The sequence below is a fragment of the Anopheles bellator genome, chromosome 2 (assembly GCF_943735745.2).
Source record: "Anopheles bellator chromosome 2, idAnoBellAS_SP24_06.2, whole genome shotgun sequence".
NCBI classification, from domain to species: Eukaryota; Metazoa; Arthropoda; class Insecta; order Diptera; family Culicidae; genus Anopheles; species Anopheles bellator.
In genome coordinates, this window is record NC_071286.1 from 43,465,065 (window position 1) to 43,486,318 (window position 21,254).

The 21,254-nt window shown below is 50.2% G+C and overlaps 1 protein-coding gene across 1 annotated transcript; it reads right to left on the minus strand.

Annotated features, from left to right (window-relative positions):
* Positions 1–661: 661 nt before the first annotated feature.
* Positions 662–16,382, minus strand: LOC131209075 (alpha-mannosidase 2). Its single transcript, XM_058202054.1, has 6 exons — positions 16,183–16,382; positions 7,106–7,397; positions 4,566–4,658; positions 4,223–4,417; positions 3,570–3,681; positions 662–3,506 (listed from the first exon to the last, which is right to left on the minus strand). Exons 1-6 carry the CDS (start codon positions 16,380–16,382, stop codon positions 682–684), a joined length of 3,717 nt encoding a protein of 1,238 aa, XP_058058037.1. The 3' UTR covers positions 662–681.
* Positions 16,383–21,254: the final 4,872 nt, after the last annotated feature.

Below are 21,254 nucleotides of genomic sequence, written 5' to 3' on the forward strand. Positions count from 1 at the left end.
TCGCTTAACGTGTGTGTGCAACGGAGCGAGGGAAAAGCTTATCGTTTCCCGGGGCCGCGTTTCCAACAAACCTACTCCCCACCTGTTTTTGGTTTTCTGTTCCATCCTAGAGTCGCCGTTGTAACCCTATTGTACGCACTATAGGAAGGTAGGTGCTTAATTTATGCTATGTTTGTCCTGTGGGCGGAACGTGTGTTTGTGTTGGTGTTGTGTGGCTTTCGTGTCTTTTGTGATGTCCCTTTCGGGGTGTCCCAAGTGTGTATCCCCTATTATCCTACTAGATTCGTTATCGACCCCAGCTTTTAAATCACATACGGGGGGTCCTTTAAAATAATCAGTAACTTTAACACATACTTTATAAATTAGCTAGAGATTTGGGGGAAGGAAAACGAGGGGTTGGACTGTGATGAAGAGAGAGAGAGAGAGTGAAATAGGTAGAAAGTGACGGGTACTTAGAGAGCTTTAAGCAGCCATCGTTAGACCGCAAGCAGGCCTAATTCGATTCACTTTCGAGCCGGCGAACCGTCGTCAAACGGGTTGCAGCTCTTGCATCGTACAATCTCTCTGCAATCGCTCGATGGGTTAGCAGTTTACTGGCGGACGCTCTTCGGCGAGCCCCGCCATGGAATGTATCGAACGGTGGTGTCGGTGCTGTGCATCGACCCAGTGAAGATGCTCTCTCTACTTGACAAACGTAAGATTGTACGTTTTCAGCTCCATCGGTTCCAGATAGATTTCGGTGAAGGAACTGACACTCTCCCCCGGGTGCAACCCGGTCAGCGAGGTAGCCCCGATCGATTCGATCCGTAACCGATGGAACATCTGTAACTGTCGTCGCCCATCGTCCCGAACCGCGGCCAAGCGCTCCAGTTCGTTGTCGCTCGAGTCCGCGGTATGGCCTCCGCCTGTGTCACCTTCGGCGATGGAATGCGTTGGGTTAGCAGCGCTTCCATTGCCGCAAAAGTAGCCAACCATCTCTTCGGCCCCTATCCGGCAGTTGTACGCTTGCCGCTGCAGCACCAGCAGGGCCGAGTTGGAGGGGAACAACGGCAGGCTGCTTTCGGTGAGCGTGCGCAGGTTGAGCAGATGCAGATCGCAAGGAAACTGCACCTGCAGCAGCTGCACCGCACGGTGCAGTTCGATTTGATTGCTTTCGTCGTACCGCTCCACGATGAACAAGTTCGTGGGATAGTTAAGACCATTCGAGAGGCTGTTGGCGAAGATGCTTGGCAGCTGGTACTCGGTGGACGCAGGCTTACGTTGCTCACCCTCGCCCTCGCTGGTCGCAGAGCCCGGCCGTGCTGGATCGATCGTCTCCAGGGCCAACCAAAACCGGTGGCGCGTTAGTCGACTATCGATCACTCCTTCACCCATACCACGGTAGTCGTCGTACAGCGTACGTCGATCGAGCATCACTTCCAGCTGTCCCGGCTCTAAGCTGGCCGCCCCCTGAGCGTGGGTCGTCAGTAGCGTTAACCGCATCCGGTCGTCCTGAATGAAAGCACCGGTCGTGATCGGGAAGTAGTTGCCCTCCACGCCGATCGCCGACACCTTCACTCGCTTCTGATACTGGAAGCCATTCAGATCGGAGTAAAACTCCGGATTTTCACTGGCACCGTTCTCGATGTCGGTGATGAAGCGCATAAACAGTTCCGTCTCCCGATTCTTTGGTGGTGCTTCGAAGTCAATATCGTTCTCAATGTAGATCGCACTGTCCAGAACGCTGTTCGAGTTGTAGATGCGAACCGTGTGTGCCAGGAAGGGTCCGTAGATGGCGGTCACATCGCTGGCCAGCGGGCCGGATGTGATCAGAATCGTAAGATCCCCGTACTGCTCCAGCACATCCTTTTCGGAGCTACGCTGCTCGGGATCGGTCTTGAAGAGGTACGCACCAGAGTGGAACTGGGCACTCTTGTACGCCGCGAACTTGATCGCACACTGAATCTGTTTGCCCATGTTCTTCTTGGTCACCGACTTCAGGAATCCGCTCTGCTCGTCAAACAGCAGCCGCATCTTGTAGTTCTCCAGCTGAATATCGCCCGGTTGCTTGTTGCGCACCTCGAACGCTTTGGTTTTCTCGTCCTGACACTCGTTGCAGTACAGCGTGGCCATCTTGCCCTGGTAGCCGTCTTCATCATAGGCCGCCGTGAACGTCGTTAGCGAGAGCGCTGCCAGTCGTGCCACAAACATAACTTCGTACTCCTTGTCCGACGGGACGATCTTGCGCGACGTGTACGAAGTTTCCGTTATGTTCCACACCGGGTTTATCTGGATGTCGACCGTTTTTCCGCCCGCGTCCAGTATCTTGACGCGTGGCGTTAGGGTACGGATCGTCACCACCTCCAGTCGCTCTTGGGCGAGCGCATTGTACACGATAAAGTCCGCCGTGCGTCCCTCCGTCACGATGATGGGCGTTTTGCGGGGCAGCTTACCAAAATTGTCCCGCTCGAGTTCACCGATCAGAAAGCTGTGCTCCAAGGGTTTCCGCTGCACCAGCAGCTCGATTGTTTTCTCCTGCAGCTTCACCGTATCCTGAATACTTTCGAACAGCCGCAGCGCATAGTCGCGCATCACGTTCGCCTTCGACGTGCCGGTGATGGCATCGTGATGCTGAAACAGACCCAGGTTGCGCCGGGCCAGTATCATTTTTTCGTAATTTTTTTCGTAGATTTTGAACGCATTCGAACTGCCTTCCTGCCGTGCCCGGTTGAATGCGATCGTGAACAGGATCTCCAAGCTGCGCAGGTTGTGCTCGAGCTCGCGGCTCAGTATCTTGTAGTAGGGTCGCGTCGTGAAGTACCCCGACCAGTACGCGGGGCGGCCCTCGTTGAAGATGTCGGCGTACACGAAAAAGTCCCCCTTGAGCGTGGGAAACCTTTCGTAGCGATCACGAATCGCATTAAAGTAATCGACCGGTGTGCCGAAGCTGATCTCCGCATTGTACTTCTTCCGGTGCTCGTTAATGTAGTCGATCAGCTTCTTGTAGTTCGTGTACTGCTGCTCCATCTCCTTTTCCTTGTTGTACCGGAAATCGTCACCGACCGGAATGAGGGCCACGTTGTGCGGGAACAGGGAAGCCGTCCGCGAGTACTGCTCCATCAGCAGGTCCGCTTTCGCTTCGATGTTTTCCTGCGTGATGAACTGAGCCTTGATCGAATATTCCGTGTACTCGCCGGGTATTTTGCGGAAGTCAAAGTTTAGACAGATGAAAGGATGCGGGCCGCACGAGTGCTTGATGGAGTAAATGTCGAACGGCATGTTGTGCGTGAGCAGCGTGTGATCGTTCGTCGTTGCGGCGGAGCTTTTCCAGTACGGTGTCCACAGGAAGTCGCCGTACCGGTGGCGCGCGAACCACTGTTTCCAGGCGTAGTGGATACGCTGAATGATCGTTCCCTTAAAACCGGATGCTGCCAGCAGGTACGGGACGGTACTGCCATGTCCGAACGGGTCAATACTCCAGCCCGTTTTGGGTGTAACGTTCAGGTTCGATTTCACCCATTGATGTCCTGTGAAGGTGGATGGGAATTCGATTAATGTTTTGTAATCTATCAATTTTACGAAAAACATACCTTCGATAAGCTGATCAACCATTGCGTATAGATGAGCGTTCGCTTCGTCCGTCATAACCCAGCCACCGGTCGTGATCTCCAGTCGTCCAGATTGCACCAGTTTTTTCAGTATCTGTTCCAATGGAAATAACTATCATAATTAACAACCGATAATAAAAAAGTACTAAAAAAGGATGTTAAGCCCTTGTCTCCAGAGTACGACGTATCGGATCTCTGAAGGCGTATCGTTTTTTCTAGTTTGCATCATTCATGATCTCTATAAAATTTTTATTGAACGTAAATTTACTCGACCGGTACTTCTCTAATTGGCCCTTCCGAGGTAAGTAAAAAAAGGTTCATCGCTTCAGAAAAGTTTGTGTCAGTTGTCTGTTCGTTATTAGTTCGTTGATGGCGCTCTGCTCCTTGTTTGGCGTCGGCGTGGTGAAAGCAAATCATAAAATTAACCACCTCCGTTGATCTATTCCATCGAGATTTGCTGGCCGCAGAGACTCTGGCGAGCCGGTGGTGTCACCTGCAGTCCGCACTTGTGGTGCGCGGTTCTGTGGCGCTGTGGTTTCGGGGTCAAGTTGCTTAGCGCCAGCAGGACTTCACGCCGTTGCAGTGGCAGAGAAGTGAACAAAAACGCAGTCTAACCACCGTCATAATTCACTTACCCGTTGCTTGGTCGGATGTGCCTGGTCCCACCAGAGCTGCAGGAAGCTGATCTCGCTCCAAATGAACGACATGTTGCCGTACTCGGGCATTTTGGTGACGGCGAGGTTGAGAATTTGACGCGAATCGGACTGGAAATAGTTGACGAAAGTTTTCAACCACCCAGGATCGTTGTGGGAATGCGGAACGACGACAATCTACACGCCGGACATGGAGTGGAGAAAAACGTAGAACCCCACACGGAAGATATGAATAGAAGTGTTTGTATTGTTTGCCCTTTGCACTGTCGGCCGCAGGACCTCTGGCGCTATGCATAAATTATCTACAATTTGACCGTTGATTTACCTTAAGCGGTGGCCTTTTGGGATCCTTCTGTAGCTTTTCGTAGCGAGATTCAAAGTCCTTATCCCAGTACTCTTTCGTTTTCATCCATTCGGGCTGAAAGAGAACAAACATTGTCAGGAGAAATTCAACCGATAGATTATTAGATTTATTTATACGATTTTGTTTTAAATAAACTGTGGCTTTGGTGCACATTGAGACTTTCTTCCATACATTGCTGACCAACTCGTACGTTTTACGAGTTCGGCCAACGACTTTTGAAATTGCGCTCAATTGGGGACACCATCGTCCATCGCTAGCCGTCCGTTCCTCTGTTCCGAACTGCTTTTCTAATGCAGAGCAAAGGGACAGAACCGTGAAACAATCAATGGAACACCAGCTTTTAAGAGCAAAACTAATGTTGACGATCGTAAAACATTCATGCACTCGTCGTCGTCGTCAGATGGGGAGCGCTGATAGCCGCCGGGCCCTGGCTAGCAGCTGACATACTGGAGCTTGTGCGGCCGCCACACGCTAATGCTCTCGGGTGGCCAGATATTTAAAAGAGCAATTACCCCACGGAACACGGCTTGACAGTTAAACGCTGTCGATGTCAGTCACTCGGTCACTGAGCCAGTGGTGGAAACGTTCCGTAACACGGTCGCGCTGATTTATGTTGATTACGAGCTCATAAATTGCAGCATTACACATTACGTTCCGGCGAAATTGGTAATTTACGCGCGCGAGGTGTTGTAATAAAAGCAAGCGCCCCAGGATATCACATATTTCCGTACCGATGGCGGGATGAATTTCGAGCGCTGTAAGTACCAAATTTAAATGGTTCGGGCGATAAATCAATTGACACGTGGCACGATCAGATTACGGGCTGAATATGTACCATCCTAATCGAAATGGGCTTCTATTTTCTACTAGTCGGGACTCAATTATCAACCAAATTTGCCATTTGCTAACCCCGTAACTTGACAAACATTAATCCGGTGTCTGCTAACAAAACTGCTCTTTTGCCGAAAGTTTGTAGCCGAAACCAATTAAACGTATCGTGACGGTTAATTGCTGGCAGTGTACCAACAACCGTTACAAGCTGCAAAGTGGGCAAGTCTCTTGACACTCGCTCACCGCCGGAGCGCATTTTCGGTTTCCCCAGATGCGTGACGTTTGGGTAGCATTTTTATTCGCATCCCGCAACGGAACAGGCGGCAGCCAGGAGGCCACAATCGAACCGGTATCAAACAATTGTGGTTCGGTGTGTTTTAACAAACGGGATCCCTGGTGGACTCGTCACCGGTTCGGAAACAGCACAGGATGGTCCCACAGGATACCGGAGCCGGTATCAATAACCGGAAGCGAGCGAAAAAATCGCATGCAGTCGGTCCGGTCCGGTGTGTCTCTTGTAGTCAGCATCGGTCGATGCTTTTGATTCGTCTGCTCATTCGACCATTGGGGGTCCCCGACAGGACCTTATCGTTTGTGGTCGAAGCACATGAAGGATCCTAGAGATGCTGGGGCAAGATCTGTGTCGGTTAACCGCAAACTAAATGGGCCCATTTGAGTACATTTTAATAAACTCATCGCACTGAACAAGCGCCAAGCACTGCAGCAAATACACTGGACAAAACGGACTCGATGGAAGTAATCTACTTTATGATTTGTACTGTACGGAAAACGTTCCGGAAATTTGTATTTATCAGTACTGTGCTTGGAAAGCGTAGAAGACGGGGTACGTGCATCTCATCGCCATATCTTCCCGATTTTTACCCGATCTCATCCTATGCGTCGAGTGATTACAAGTGACATCGATTTCATCTTACGCTACGTTGCCTAATCGGAAGCATGTTGTGGTCCACAAACTTTGCCTTCAACCTTCGTCGCCAGCCTCAAGCGTGGGTTCGTTCGGTCCCGGGAAGCCGCAACCGACGACAGCCGTGTTCAACTCGCTTCGTCGAGCAACGGTGGCAACATAAAAATGTGACACTTTAACACAATTTGCGTGTGCACCACCACGCCACGCCAGCCCATCTAATCCACGGTTCCGGGTCGGCTGTATCATCATTGTGTTTTGAGGACCTTCATACAAGCCCGCAACAACCGAAGCCCAGGACAGGCCCTCCTTCTCGGAATGTAGCTATATTTTATGCGCATACATGAATATTTTCAACCCCACTCTTATCGCCTGATTTGCATATTGAATTTGGCCGCAATGGCGTAGCGAACCGTTCGGCGTTCCGGTTGTGGAGGTGTGAATCGAAATTGCGATTTGCTCGCCCCAGCGATCGGTTCAGCAAAGTGGAGCAAAGTTCAGAAAGCCACTAGGCGGTTCTAGGGCGGCCCACCGGAAGCGATGAGCTGGCTAATAAGAAATCGAAGTGATTAAAGGACAATTTTCATCACTTCATCCTCTGTTCGCCGGAGGCGCCTTGTCACCTAGGCTCGTAACCTCGTTGCGGTGTGCGCCGGGCTGGAGGAATAGCTCCCCCCGCCAGGAAGTAAATTGGCTCCCGGAGTAGCTGACACGAAACGGTGTAACGGTTTCGGTGATGGCTTACCTGGAAATCAAATTTTCCATACTCATCAACGGTGTTGATGTCGGTTGGGGCTTCCTCCAGCACGTTGCACTCATCCCAGCGGCTGCCGAATCGTGGCAGCGGGCCACCACTGTCACCACTGTCCCCGCCCGTCTCGCCGTCCTCGTCTCGTCCGTTATCACCTTCTCGATCACTGACGCGATGGCGCTGATCCTTGCCGCGGCCCCCAATCGAGCTCAAGCTGTTCCGCAGCCAGCTGTGCCACGAGTGATTTGCATGCCCGCCCGTATGCTGCGCATCCTGGCCGTTGGACCTGCAGAGAGAGAGAGAGAGAGTATAGAGTGTTATGCTGCTTTGAGAACCGGAGTGACTGGTCACAGCGTCACGGTCATCGTCGATGAAGTGGTGCGTTGTTGTTTCATTACTTGTCACGGTCAGTTTGGCTAGCCAGGGAGCTCCGAACCGGGCCCAGTGACCGGCCGGAGGTTCAGCCGGTTTATGTAAAGTCTGGTCTGTTTTTCGAACACGGCCGGTAGTCGGAAGCAAATATTCAAATTCATTCCGGTGCGGTTCTACGATGTAAATCCGTCGCCGGTGACGGGTTGTGGTCGAGCCACTCGAAGAAGGAAGTCTGCGAATCTGTGCGGGGCGGGGCACAACTTCAATGATTTGCATATTATTGGCACATCCGGAAACGAGCAAACGAGCTGGACGGGCTGGCGGTATTCATTGTCGAAAACTATTCATTGTCTGGGTGCGTTTGTCGATCGGCGTTTGCATATGCATGGACCGAGGACGATGGCCACTCCCGCCTGTTGGAAGCTGTCTGCCCTTCGTCGGTGCTCTCTCCGATGCCACAATGACAAATTCAGTGAGGGTCCGTTTGATTGCTCTGTTCTGTCACAAAAGTGCAGTGCCGATCGGACCTTGGTTCCTGTTGGCCAGCTAGCCTTGGGGAGCTTACTACCGGGACCACCGTCCAGAGAACCGAGAGCGACTCCTTTGCCGTCACTTTGATTGGATCCCCGTGCTGTGTACGGCTTACAGCATCATTTACAGCACTACTCCGTTCCAGGGTGAGTTCATGGAAGTTACGGAAAATTGACAACTTAAAGACAATCCCAACCAAACCCTTGACACACTTATCGAAACTCAAGTTTATCAATCACACAGCGCTCGGAAGTTCGGCCTGCAGAGCACAATAGATGTTATGCTTCGAACTTGTTTTAATGGACCCCTGTGCCGTTCCAGAATGGCGATGCTCGTTTGGGTCTAGTTTTATGTGCCGACCCTTGCACTGTCCGAACCCGACTCCGACCCGCCCCGAAGTGTCATAACTTTCGGACCAATTCTCTTCGCCAGTTCGCCTGTTTCATCTCGTTATGATGCGGCACTATCAAAACCTCGGGCTTCCGCCAGCAGGGGACCAGAGGTGCGGCCGAAGCGAGCCGGAAACCGGAATAAACTTTGCGCTGCACGGAGCAGCGTACCTCAGCTAGCGCAGGCAGAAAAAAAGGAAAGCGAGGAAAAAGGATTTCTTTTTCCCCTTTGGCCAGTAATTTTTGATGACATTCCATAAAATTTCATAAACTTTCCTTTGCCCAACCGAACCGCCTTTTTTGCCCACCAATCATGGTGGGACGTCCCGTTTGCTGTCCCTGCCCTACGTATACGTATGCCATCCGCCACCGGGTTTTTGCTTGTTTTGAGTCCAATTTTTCCACTTTGACAGTGTGTGAAATTGAACGTTACCCACTACCGGTAATGTTGTGATTAGTTGTGACACGTGCAGACTGTTACTGCGAGAGCATAAGGGAAAGTGAGTTACAGGTCCGGTTTTGGTAGTAATGCTATTTATACCAAAAATGATGAAAATGAAATTGTGGTCCGTTGAAAACTCATCTGACTGTAGGAATCATCAGGTCCTTTTAGTTATGTTTGAACGATGTACGTTAATGTTACTCAAAGTAATGTGATATCCTTGTCGCGTAGGAACTGTCCAGTGCGCTTCTTGTATAGCACAAAGTTCTCATTATCTCTAGGATTTGTGATGTCCGTGATTATGTTAGATTCTAAGCCTATAGCTTAGAATCATTATGAGGAGATAGTTGGATAGAGCACTTAGAATGATGGGGTTTGCCTTACGTATGTCTAAGGAGTTCACTGATATCATGTGTCTCTGATCCGTCCGTCCAATTCTTGGACACGGTTGTGTGGTGCAGCACCATCAAAGCCATCTTGAAGACAGATTTGTTCCATCATTGTAATACCTTGCAAGACGTCTTACGTCAGAGGAGAATGCTTATGTTCGCCAATTTTCCTCTAATCTCGACCCACTAAGTGATATCGCCAGAAATTATAATCACACTCCGTGTGTTCTGAAGACTTATTTCTTTTCCTTGTGACGAACGCTTTTGTTTATTACGATTCTTACACTCTAGGGTCTGCATTTTCTTCTGTTTAGTATTCGGTGTCGACTGGCCCGTTGACTTTACGTGAATAAATAAACAAAATCGTGGTCATTTCCCACCGTAGACGTTTAAATTGGCAGTTTGAGCATGATTTGCTATGGCTTGTACGCCGATGCGGCCAATTGGCCGTTACAAACCGGACACGCGCGGACTATGCGGGTCCCTTCAATTGACCAAAATAACAGCTTCCGATAGTCCAGTATGACTGGCCCCAGGCCACACCACATCCTTACCCATACACACAAAATCTGTCATTTGTCCGACGGCGAAAATGGATCGAAAAAAGACGTATCACCAGCACCAGTCCCAAGCTCAGCTCTCTGGCACTGTGTTTCCATTTCATCCGCTCCATTGTACTCTGGCTGGCGGTTTTCTTTATTCGAAATTTTATTATGAACGTTTAATGATGCGAAAATATATGGATGCTTCACATCGCGGCTCGGTTCGTTCGTAGTTGGCTGTAGTTTTTCCTTCCATCGCGTGGCGAACGGCATCGGCATCGGTGGGTTTCCCGGAACCATCGACGCCCTGGCGGGGCCGTGTGTTTCAACGCCGTTCCGTGGCCATAACTTTTTGTTCCACTGTTGCCTGTTTTCCCGAGATTTGCTTCATCGGTTCGCAGGGTGGCAAAAGTTTATCACCAATTCGGCACCGAACACCGAACGGTGAACGTATTGTGCACGTATCGAGTGGCGTTTATTTGATATTACTTTTTTGTACATTTCATTTGAGTTTTGTTGCGAGTTTCAGTCTTCTGTGCGGTTACTTACACTTTTGGCCGATTCTGGTTTGGGGGGGGGGGGGGACAATTTACTCGCCCTACAAGCCCCTTTTTTAACCTTCACCAAAAAGGAGATGAAACGGAAGTTGTTGCAAAATACCGGCAACGGTGTATAAAGTCAACCAATAGTGCCAAAACGAACACTTAATGGTCCTCGCGCCACATGACGAATGGGCCCACGGTGAAAGCACGGGGGGCTCTCTGCCAAACCGCCGATCGTCTCCGGTTCCGGATATTTATTGTCGAATGATTTTTCCGACTGAACGAAAATTGGAAAATTGTGAATGTTCAATGTCTTGTGGGACAAATAAAAGTGTACACGGGATGCCGCGAAGCCACAGAGCTAGTTCTGCCTTTATCCTTTTTACTACGGTTCTGCGGGTACTGAGTTACGCGTTGCCTGCGTGCATCCTGCCAAGGGGAAAGCTTTTCACCACCATGACTGCGTCAAAACCACCAGGCGGCTCCACCGACGTTACTGCGCGAAGCCAACCGGAAGAAGGTGGCACTGACTGACGTTTGTGTATGATTCCCAAATTTTGCAGCCCGCCGCTGACAAAGCGACCGGGCGATGGACCGTGTGGTGACTGGGGACCTGAATGGGAACCTTCTTTATGGCCATCACTGTCAATCGAGGGCGACATTTTCGCCACCGTATCGCCGTGGCCACGGGCTCTTGTGACAAATCGTGACAGTGACGCGCGACGGCAATAAAACTGTGAATCGTGGCCCGGGCCGTGGCAGGGTGCGTTTCCGCTTAATGGTTAAATCTCGGAGGGAAGATTACGCTCCGGCGTGTCCCGGTGGGACTTGGCCCCAGGAAGCGCGCCCCACCCTGGTGGGAATATTTTCATCTCGCGAATAACCGTCGCCGGAGGACCTGTTATCGTGTCTAGTTCTTTGGCAACAAGCGATTTAACGCGAACCGTATTCAATTTTTCACACCAAATGCGTCAGACGTGTTCGCGCTGGAGACATTGTGTGGAAGAATGTCGCTCGAGAGGAGCTCGGAACCTGATTTTCACCAACTTGTTATACTCATTCTTTTCTCTGATTGAACCTCATCTAACATGGGTCTAGCATTGGTATTCATTTGAGGACCTGGCCTGGCGTGACCTCATTGCGATTGGATTCAAAGTGGTGGCCGCAGCCCGGCATGGTTGATGTCATTAGCAGAGGATGCATTAGGTATTAGTGAGGGCCAACCGAGAGCACCGGCCGCCGGCCGTAATCGGAAAGAAATAGGCGACCCGAGTGGTCTCGCTTGCCCAGCGGAAAATCACTAATCAAATTTTCCAATGATATCCAGCAGCCGTCAGCCAGCAAGCGCGCGTTTTGTGTCACCGTGTACGGGGGCCCGTCCGGGCAAGGTTCGCTGGCGTCCCTAATCAAATTGGTTCCCTCTAGAAGGATCGGGCAGAAGGTGTCTCGAAAAGCTCCAATTGGAAAAAAATGAATACCCTTCCCGATGATGATGCCTGTTTGCCTTGCTGTCCATATCCACGCTATCTGCCCGGTTCGAAGGTGCGCCACCGGAATATCCTGTGGCCGACCGGACCTCGGTGATCCATGCGTTGCAGTGTGCCAATGCGCCAGCGACGACTAATTTGAGTTCGTCGCACCGGGTGACACTTTTTCTAGCACGTGGCCTAGCATGAGCCTCGACGGCCGAGTGTCCTTTCTGGGGAACCTCTAGGGAGCGCCGTGCGTCTCAATTGTATCCGCGCTGTGTGTGCGTCGTCATTGACAGAGTGGAGTCGCAGATGTGTTTTGTCGATAGCACTAAGAGATGCCGATGACGCCAGTCACGGTTATCATCGGCTATCGGGATGCTGGATTTAGACGATGCTGATGTCGCTGATGTCGATGCATACAATGTTCTGGGTGCGATATTTCGGCCGCCGTAGACCGAGGTCGTGAATCGATGGGCCAATATTGGGCAACCGAGCTAAATGCTAAATGTCGTCGCATCGAACGTTATCCTTGCCGTCCGTCAATCGGGGTCCTTCGGGGGGCGGCAGGTTAACGCGGTACGACACTTTTAGTACAAGAGCGCAGGCTTTCGCTTTACAAATGGCTTCTGCCCCGAAAGCGTCCGAGCATTCGAGGACCGCTTTTAAGCGGAACCTGGCCCCAAAAGGCTTAACGCAATTTGCCGGCACCGTGCGCTGCGGTTTCGACCCATGTCATCGCATTTGTTCGCCGCTGCATAACAGGAGATCCGGTGGCCGGGAAATGTGTGCCACTGTCACGAGGGGCCCAGTTACCCGGGGGCCTGACCAAGAATACAGGGACTTGCGTAGTTTGTTTTTTCATTCATATCCTTTTTCAATTTCAAGCGGTTGCAGATTTCCGTTCCGTATCCGCATCGTTCCCATCCCGGCAAACACATAGATTTCAATCCGATCCACCCCCTTCGGTTCCATTGTGTATGCGCCAAGGCAATCTGTTTTCCCCCGGGGGGAAATCTGTAGCTGGGGGATTTGATCGAGTGGTGTAAAGCTGAAGGATTTTTCAAAGAAGTTCCATTGCATTAACTCCGACTTACGGGTTCATGGATTTAAAGGCCATCTTATTCCGAAAATTGAATGACACATTCCAAAGTTTCTCTCTTGAAAATGTAATCAACGCCCGTAAATGGTGGTTGCTGATGGGGTTCGAATTAGGGTTTATTTTATTTTCTATCGAGTCCACAAAACCACGGAGCATTGGGCCACTGACTGAGTGGGAGACTCATTTTGAAATACATGGAATGGGACATTGGAATCGACACTTTTCGTTCCAGGATTTTTCGAATGTAGGTCAGTTCGAATGCAACTTTTTGAATATTCTAAGGACTTTACCACACAAAAAGAGGATGCTGATACGCAATTAGTTTAGATTGAAAGTTAGCGCATGGCAAAATGACACGAATACAAAATGTGAAGGGGCTCGAAGGAGTTGCGGTAAACTCGTATGACTGCATACCAAGTTGAGCCACTACTCGCAACAGGATTACCGTGAATCAGCAGGGTAACGTTGGCCACTTTGCCAAACCACTGTCCCCAGAAGTCTTCGTCTGCCACATCGATGCTGTTAAGCCTCACAGATCACCAATCAGAGCGAACACATTCGATGCTGGGATCGATGGCTTATAGCGAAGCTGTAAAGGCATTAATCACAGGCAGTGGTGTATGACGGGACGGACGGGTGAGCCTTTATGCTTGGCCTGCGACCAGAACATCAAAGAAAATAGGATGGCGGCCAGCAGTGTCTCGAAAGTGGCTTTCAGGCAAAACGAATTTTCGCTTCCATTCCGCTCGAACCTGTGGCTCGATCGAGCACTTTATCGACGGTCGCAAAGTTTCCAAACCCAAGGACACCAGGACCACCACTACTTGCTGTTTGGTTGGCTTCGTGCTCGCATCCCATTTTAGTTTGTCCTGGCGCCGACACAGTAAGGTCCCACCGCGAGTGAAATGAGGAAAATTCAGAAGCTTCCAAACCACGGAAGGAGCGATTGGGAGACAAACGGAAAAGTAATTAAAAAGCGTTACCGAAGCTGATTATGTCAGTTGCATGATCACCCGAAAAGGGATGAGCGTAATGCCATGTCGCAACTTAGTTGCTTTAATATTTTAAATCGTTTTCCATCATGAGTACCCTCTTGCCAGTCAGTGAGCTACCAATTGTAGATTTTCTTCGGTTTTTGGGTCAAAAAGCTAGAGCCTATTTTCATTGCGACGGAGCAAAAGCCTTGCCGACAACGGCAAGGGTCCTTAACGAACGTCCAAGAAAGCGAAACTATTTGGAAACTTCCTTTCTTCAGGGAACCTAGTCCGAAAGGGCTGCTGAAGTTCAAGCGTCTCCTGCAAGGAGCACAGATTGCGCTTCCCTTGCAACTAAACTGTGGCAATCATGGAAAGGCACCAACCGAAGCGAACCCTGGCGGCCACTCGGCCCCATTTATGTGTCAAACTATTTGTGACGGTGTTTTTGTTTCTTCGCCTGGGCTGACTCGAAGTATAGTTCTGTTTATGTCGCGCCGTTTCTTGAGCGCTAGAGCCCTCTCTTCATTTGGCCACTTCATTTCTTCATCTTCAATTTTATGAACCGCATACCGCAGAACGACAGCAACAAAGGGTAAATATTAAGTTTCCACTGCAGCAAGCATTATGTTTACGCCTTTGAAGTGGTTACGGTTCTTCGAGTCGCTTCTGTCGCCACTGATTAAGGGGCTACCGGAACGATAAAAACTAGCAAACTTTTAAACAAATTCTGAGACCTTCACAAACTACGTAGAATGTGCTACAAAAAAGGCGTACACGTATCTGCTTTGGGGGGCCGCCATGTACGTAACATATCATAAAAAAGCGATTTGAAGCATCGGAGCCCCATCGGGTGGAGACACTTTTGCGTGATGTAAGTACCCAACCCTTCGATGGCCACGGCCTCGCTGCAGGCTAAAAGCGCTGGGAGAGCGTGTGCAGGAGAAGGAATATTTATGCTCACTTATATCTAGCTTTATGTGATTTTTTATGGCCTTTAGATAAAGGCTTCAGCGAAAGCCGGCCAGACGGAAAACCGGGCTACCAGCCCACCAGGTTCGGTACGGAAGTGACACGCAGAATAATGTATGGTGGTATGGCATCGTTTCCTTCCGTCGTGAATCGCATGCAAAGACTAACTACCATTACAAACGCTTCCGGTCGATGCCAGGCTGAATTATGTGCGGATGAAGTTGTGTACGGTGGCGCTGAGCACCGGTGAGCGGCCTACAAATATGACACAGGAGCGCGCCCGCATAATGGGGTAAGAAGGCGAGAAAAGGACAGACCAGCAACCGGCACCGTAGAACAACAACACCGGCGGCGGCGGCAACTCCCTAATGTGGGTTAGTGTTTCTACGACGCCTCACGCGCCAGCGAATGGCACCAGGCGCGTGAGGCGCGAAAGAAACGCGCAAGAATTATGGTCAAACTTTGCCCAGCGAGAAGTAACATTTGGCTGGGAGCGATGATTTGTAAAGAAAAAAGTGCTTTAAACGAGCCGCGGCCACGAATGGCGTAGAATATTGCGAATCGTGGCTAATTAGTTCGTTGCCGCCGTTCGAGTGATGCCTCTGGTGCTTAAGGTGGACATTTTTCCAGCTGCAATCAAACATTTCGCATTGATTGTGCTTTTATTGCGATTAAAAAGAAGTCAACAGAATGGTATCATTTATTACGACGATGCCCACGCAACACAACCTAAGCTTATAGCAGGATTCGGCCCCGTTATGGTGCGTAGCAGCTTTCGCCGGCCGGCTTCGAAAAGTTAGGGTGGCCACGGTAATCGAATCCTCGATTAGATCATCCGTTGACAACACTGCGCCCCGCTAGCAAGTGGGCTATCGGTTGGCCATATAAAATAATTGCATTCCGCAGCTGAGTTTGGTAAGCTTCGAGAGGTCGAAGAAAAGCAATCCAGAAAGCGATTTACGCACCCGTCCCATCCATTGACCAGCCACGGATCCGCGAACCGCCAACCAAGTGGTCAAAATTTATATTTAGAGAGCACTAAACATTGCCATCATCTCCGAGCGAGGAGTGCGGACCAATAAAGCATAAAACTGTGACCCACACCAGCGCGACCGTTGGATCGATTTTGGGGTGCTCAACCAGGACCTCCCGGGTGGGCCCCGTGGTCGTTCGCTGAACCCACGTGGGTCGGGTCGGGTGTGTTTTATGCTGCCCGAGCAGAACGGCTACGGCGCGGCGTCCATCATCGTCGTTGAACCGAACGAAAGGGAACGGGAATCTATCTATCGTCTTCATATGGTATCGTAAAATGTCTGCCCATGGTCCCCTAACATCCCCGGGACTTACCGTTTGTGGTGCGCCATGGCGGCGGCCGCGGCCAGTGCGTCCTTACTGTGCAGCCCCATGCGCGCCGGCGATGTCCCGCCGGAGCCGGTCGGTGACGGTTGGCCCATCGAAATGTAGTACAGACAGAGCAGTATCGTGACGAACGCCGACAGCAACCCGATGCACCGGGCCGAGCCCCGTCGGAACAGTTTCACCGTCATATTGCCGATCTTCTCTCTCTCTCTCTCGCTCTCGGTGTCTCGGTCTCGGTCTTACCGGTTCTGGTTTTTATTCTTTAATTTAAATATTTTTCTTCGCGTTCAGCGCCAAACAAGCGACCGACCGACGCTGCTGGTGGTGCTCGTGTCGAGCTGTTTTCGCGAAAACCCTTCCGTGGCACTTTCACGCATCGCATGGACATCAGGAGGAGGACATCAGACGGCGGGCGCTTCCAGCGATCCAGTGAGCCGGTAGGGCGACGGCTTCAGACAATTTTCCATCGCGCGGAACGACACACTCAACTTAGTAACAAATTTAAAATTATCTATATGCATGAGATCTTGCCGCGGTGACGTACGGTTAGCCCCGGCTGCCATTCGCCAGCGTCGGGTGCTGCTGCATTCAGGAAGCCTCCTAGCGCGCGGTGGTGGTCGGTTCGAAAGGATCACACGCTGTGCGGCCCCGGAAAACCGGAATACTGTTTACCGGGTACCGACCGGTGGTATCCTTGCGCCCGCGGGCTGCGAAGAAGAACGAGAAACGAAACATACAAGATTAATGTTAATTTTTTGCGCCCATCCATTTCGGTTGCTGCTGCAAATTCTGACAGGTTCGTCGAGGGTGGAGAATTAAAAGTTACACGAACGGGGTGCGCGGGGCTTTCGTCACAGCATCGTCACCGCCCCAGGCACAGGATAACCGCTAATGACTGTGGCAGGGAGGCTCGCTCGCGTGGGAGCGGCTACTTAGAAGCCATCGAATGGTACCTGAAGCGCTGCATATCATTTGATGGGATCGCTTAAAGTGGCCAACGATTCGCTCTGTAACGTGCATGGCAACATGGCGACGAGGACTCGAATATCCATTCGGGCGCCCCCCCCCCGGAGGGAGAACAAATAACAAATCCAGGGTAGCCACGGCAGGTCTCCACGGCACAGTTGGTGGCAGACGGAGCCGGATCCATAAAAATGCATAATCATGGATACATATTTCTGCATCGCATGAACCCCGCCACCCCCCAACGCTGACGTTCGCCTGTCGAAGGGTGCACGACCCAGTTGGCGATGGCGGCCGGTGCGGTCCGGACGACGGATAAGAAGCGGGATGATTTTAAATTATATATCATGACCCTTCGCCCCCATGGTAGCTGGCTGGACTGGACTGGACTGGACTGGGTTGGTATTTGCAAACCCACGTCCACGTGATACGTGATTGAAAGCTGCGACGGCGGATGGCAGCCGAGCGACAGTGTTTAGCCGTCCACCGTGAGCCCTTTTTCTTCTTTCCGTTTCCAAGTGCAGTGAAGTGAGGCTACAGTTTTGCCATTCCAAAAGCGAGTTCCAATTTGTCCATTCCGAATGAGCAGAGTTTGAATGAAACTCTGGCCAGTGGATTAGTCGGTGTTCCAGTTTTTGTGCTTTTTGGAGATGGGCCACCGATGTTTGCTTATGATGAAGACGAGTGTCCACAAATGTTGAAATTGGACTGCCCTCTGCTCACCCCAGTGCGGGAGTACGAGGTCTGTTCAAAAAGTTTTAACACTTTTATGTTTAAAAAAAAAATGGTTTATTCATAAATATCCAGTTTGTCCCCTTCAAAGTAATCCCCATCAGATATTATACATTTGTGGCAACGTTTTTTCCAACCCTCGAAGCACTTTAAAAAATCATTTTATGTGACCTGTGTTAGTTCATTCTGCGATGCCGTCTTTATCTGTTCAATCGCAGCCTAGCGTCGTCCTGTCATGCACCCCTTCAGTTTCCGAAGTAAGCAAAAGACACCAAGGGAATCTGATCTGAGGAATATGGTGGCCTTGGCATTATTAGAGTGTTGCTTTGGCCAGAAATTCATGCAGAAACAATCGAAGAAAACTGTAAGCAAAACCATCACATTCGACCGAACTTGGCTCTTCGTCTTCTACATCTTCTCGGCCCTCTGAGAACATTTTGAACCGCCGATAAATGTTGCTTTATGCCAATATAGCTTCACCATAAGCAACAGTCAACAATTCAAATGCATTCACGTGCCTAATTTAGCTTTTTACACAAAATTCAATACAGATTCTTTGTCATCCATATTTTGGAATAGACAAAAATCGAAGATGAGCCGAAACACGTGCAGGTAAAGCAGCTGTCAAACATTAAATGAACCTTCAAAATAGCCTACATTGTCGGCATGAGAAATGACAAAAATGAAATCTTAAAGCTTTTTGAACGACCCTCGGGGCACTCGATGTACTGTGACGGACACACGCCAAAGATGAAACGCCGAATGAGTACGCCGAAAGCATGCTGCCGTTGAAAAACGAGTGCTTTCAAAAATGATCGTTTTAATCCTCTATACCGGGCCATTGTAATTCTTTTCGTGTTTACCATTGACGGAACGACTGTTTTGATGGTAGAAACCGTAAAAAAAACCGAATCCACCAATCATAAAATTGTAGCCGCGTCAAGCCAAACACAAACAACAAATTCATGCTTCAGAGGCCGAAGGCATCCCGCGGCACTACTACAGCAATGGAATCTGTCGTTTGCAATTCGTCCGCCGTGCGGTGTGTTTTTGATATTTGATCCGAACCATTATTTTGCGTTGGTTTCACCGTAAAGGGCACTGTTAAAAAACACGGTAAACATTGAAGCCCTTCGAGCGTGTGGAAGAAAGCCGGATTATTATTCGGTAAACAGTACAAAATGGATATACATTAAGCTGAGCATAATCTAATCAATTTTCCATTTTTACGTCTATCACGCACACGCACGTTAACTCTATCAATCGGATTGTTTGCTGATTCGTTAAATCGCATATGTTCTGCACAAACATGAAATATCCGACGCTTGGGCTGTATGCGTCCCGAAACGCTTGCAATGCCCGGATAACGATATTTACCCACGGATCTCGAGCTCGACTGGAGCAGTGTTCCCAACTAGATTTACTCACAATCGGGCGCCCAGATTGCGATATTCTGAAAATTGGTAGGCAACTGGCACACGGTATCGGAATAATCCTGCGGCTTGTATTTTCGCCGCATGCAAGCTGATGCCCTGTGGCCAGCCCGAGATTGCGTTATCAGATTGCTACGGGTCGCCACCGACAGTCAGTCAGTCAGTGGCTCTTGGATCACCAAACTCCATCCCGTTCGGCCCGGGGCTCAGGTGGCCCCATAGTGCTCAACAGAGATAAATCTTGCCCCGGTGCCAGGATTGGATCCGGCAAACAATTGCGTGCTAATCAGCCACCGGCTCTCGCTTGCCACGGTCGGTAGACTCGGGGCCCTCCGGGGCCGGTTGTTATGATTTAAGTCCCATGCGTCTGATCAAGATGTAATGCATTATGTCGGGCGGGTCCGACTCCGGCCCCGGTTTACTGTTTTGCATGTTGCCCGTAGCGATGATTGTCAATTATTCATCCCGTTTTTGCACGAGCTTCCGGTGCGCCTTTCGTAACCGAGAACGAACCCTCAACGGGTACGAAGGAGACGGAACATAAAGGTCCGTGCGAAGCAAATGCCAACAAAAGAACCGATGCCTTGACCGATGTTTTTCCCAACGACTTCCGGTCCCCCCACCCAGAAAAGCCGGTGTAGTGGAGAATCATCTGACCATTTTCGGGGCTCGTTCGTTTGACTTCTCTAATTAATACTTATTTTGAACCCCTGCTCTCCGGGACGGCCGTGCGTGGGCCGGGGTTCCGGGTTTTTTGTTGGTTAATTAAAATTCATAACCAGTATTTGCTACACGAGCGCGTCCCATGGCAGCGTGTTCGTTTCGCTTCCGCCCACTTTTTCGGGCTTCGGTCGCAACCGAACACAGCCCGGAATCTCCTGATGATGCAATAGAAGTTACGATGGTTGGCGCGCTCGTCCCTCGCTGAACGGTGGTTCCGGTTTAGGGGGGAATGAAGCGCGGGAAATGTAACAACCTGCGTACGAGAGATGTTGAGGCGGAAGCAAACAGTAAACTTCGTGCACGGAGCTCCGGCCAATTGAATTGTTCGACAGTTCCATTTAACTTCGAGCGAAACAGACAACAAACCGTGGCCGTGGCTGTACATTCCTTTTGGGTCGACCGCACGAAACATCCTTCCAAACGTGCTCAGAAGGGTCAGGTAACACCAATTCTCTGTCGAATAACCAGTGGCCATAACGTATATTAATTTAACATTATTTTTTCTTTTTGTTTTAGTTTTTCCCAAGTTGCCTAAACATCATTATAACCCACCGAAAAGGAGCCTCAGCGCCCAAAGAACGCTTTGTCTTTCACGTTGGTTAGTTAAAATGTTTTCCCATGAAAGTCACCGTCAGCTGCAATGGCAGTTCAGTCAACACCGCAGAGAATCGCGGTTTCGTGTCTTCAGTGGCTTTCGACAATTGTGGTTAGATGGGTTGCGGCTTGTTTGCTGACTGACGCACCGTGACATTCACACTCTGGTCGTATTTAGCAACCGGTTGACAACAAAACAAAAATACGAAAAAACGATTCGTTAAATATCAAGAGCAAGGCGTCTATTAGTCGTCTAGTTAAAGTACGAAATATAGAAGAACTGGCCGAACACCACCATCTAATCTGATGGACTTGGATGCAAATGGTGGCCGAAGTCTTCACAACGCTATTAAATGTACTGAACTTTACTTTAATGAGCAGCGCTCACACCGATCCTAAGGAGTCCTGAATTACAGTTGCAGCTGCTATTCTTATCGGGCCCCTGGGCCGTTGGTCAGTAACTGCATTCACCTGCTACCGACGCACACGCGGCCACACCGGGTTTGTGCGCGATAAATTCGCGGCGGCGGACTACACCCATCTCTCTAACCATGATTTATGCTATCCGCCATGATGCGCTCTAATTAAATGCCGTTGTCGGCCAACGTGTTTTTA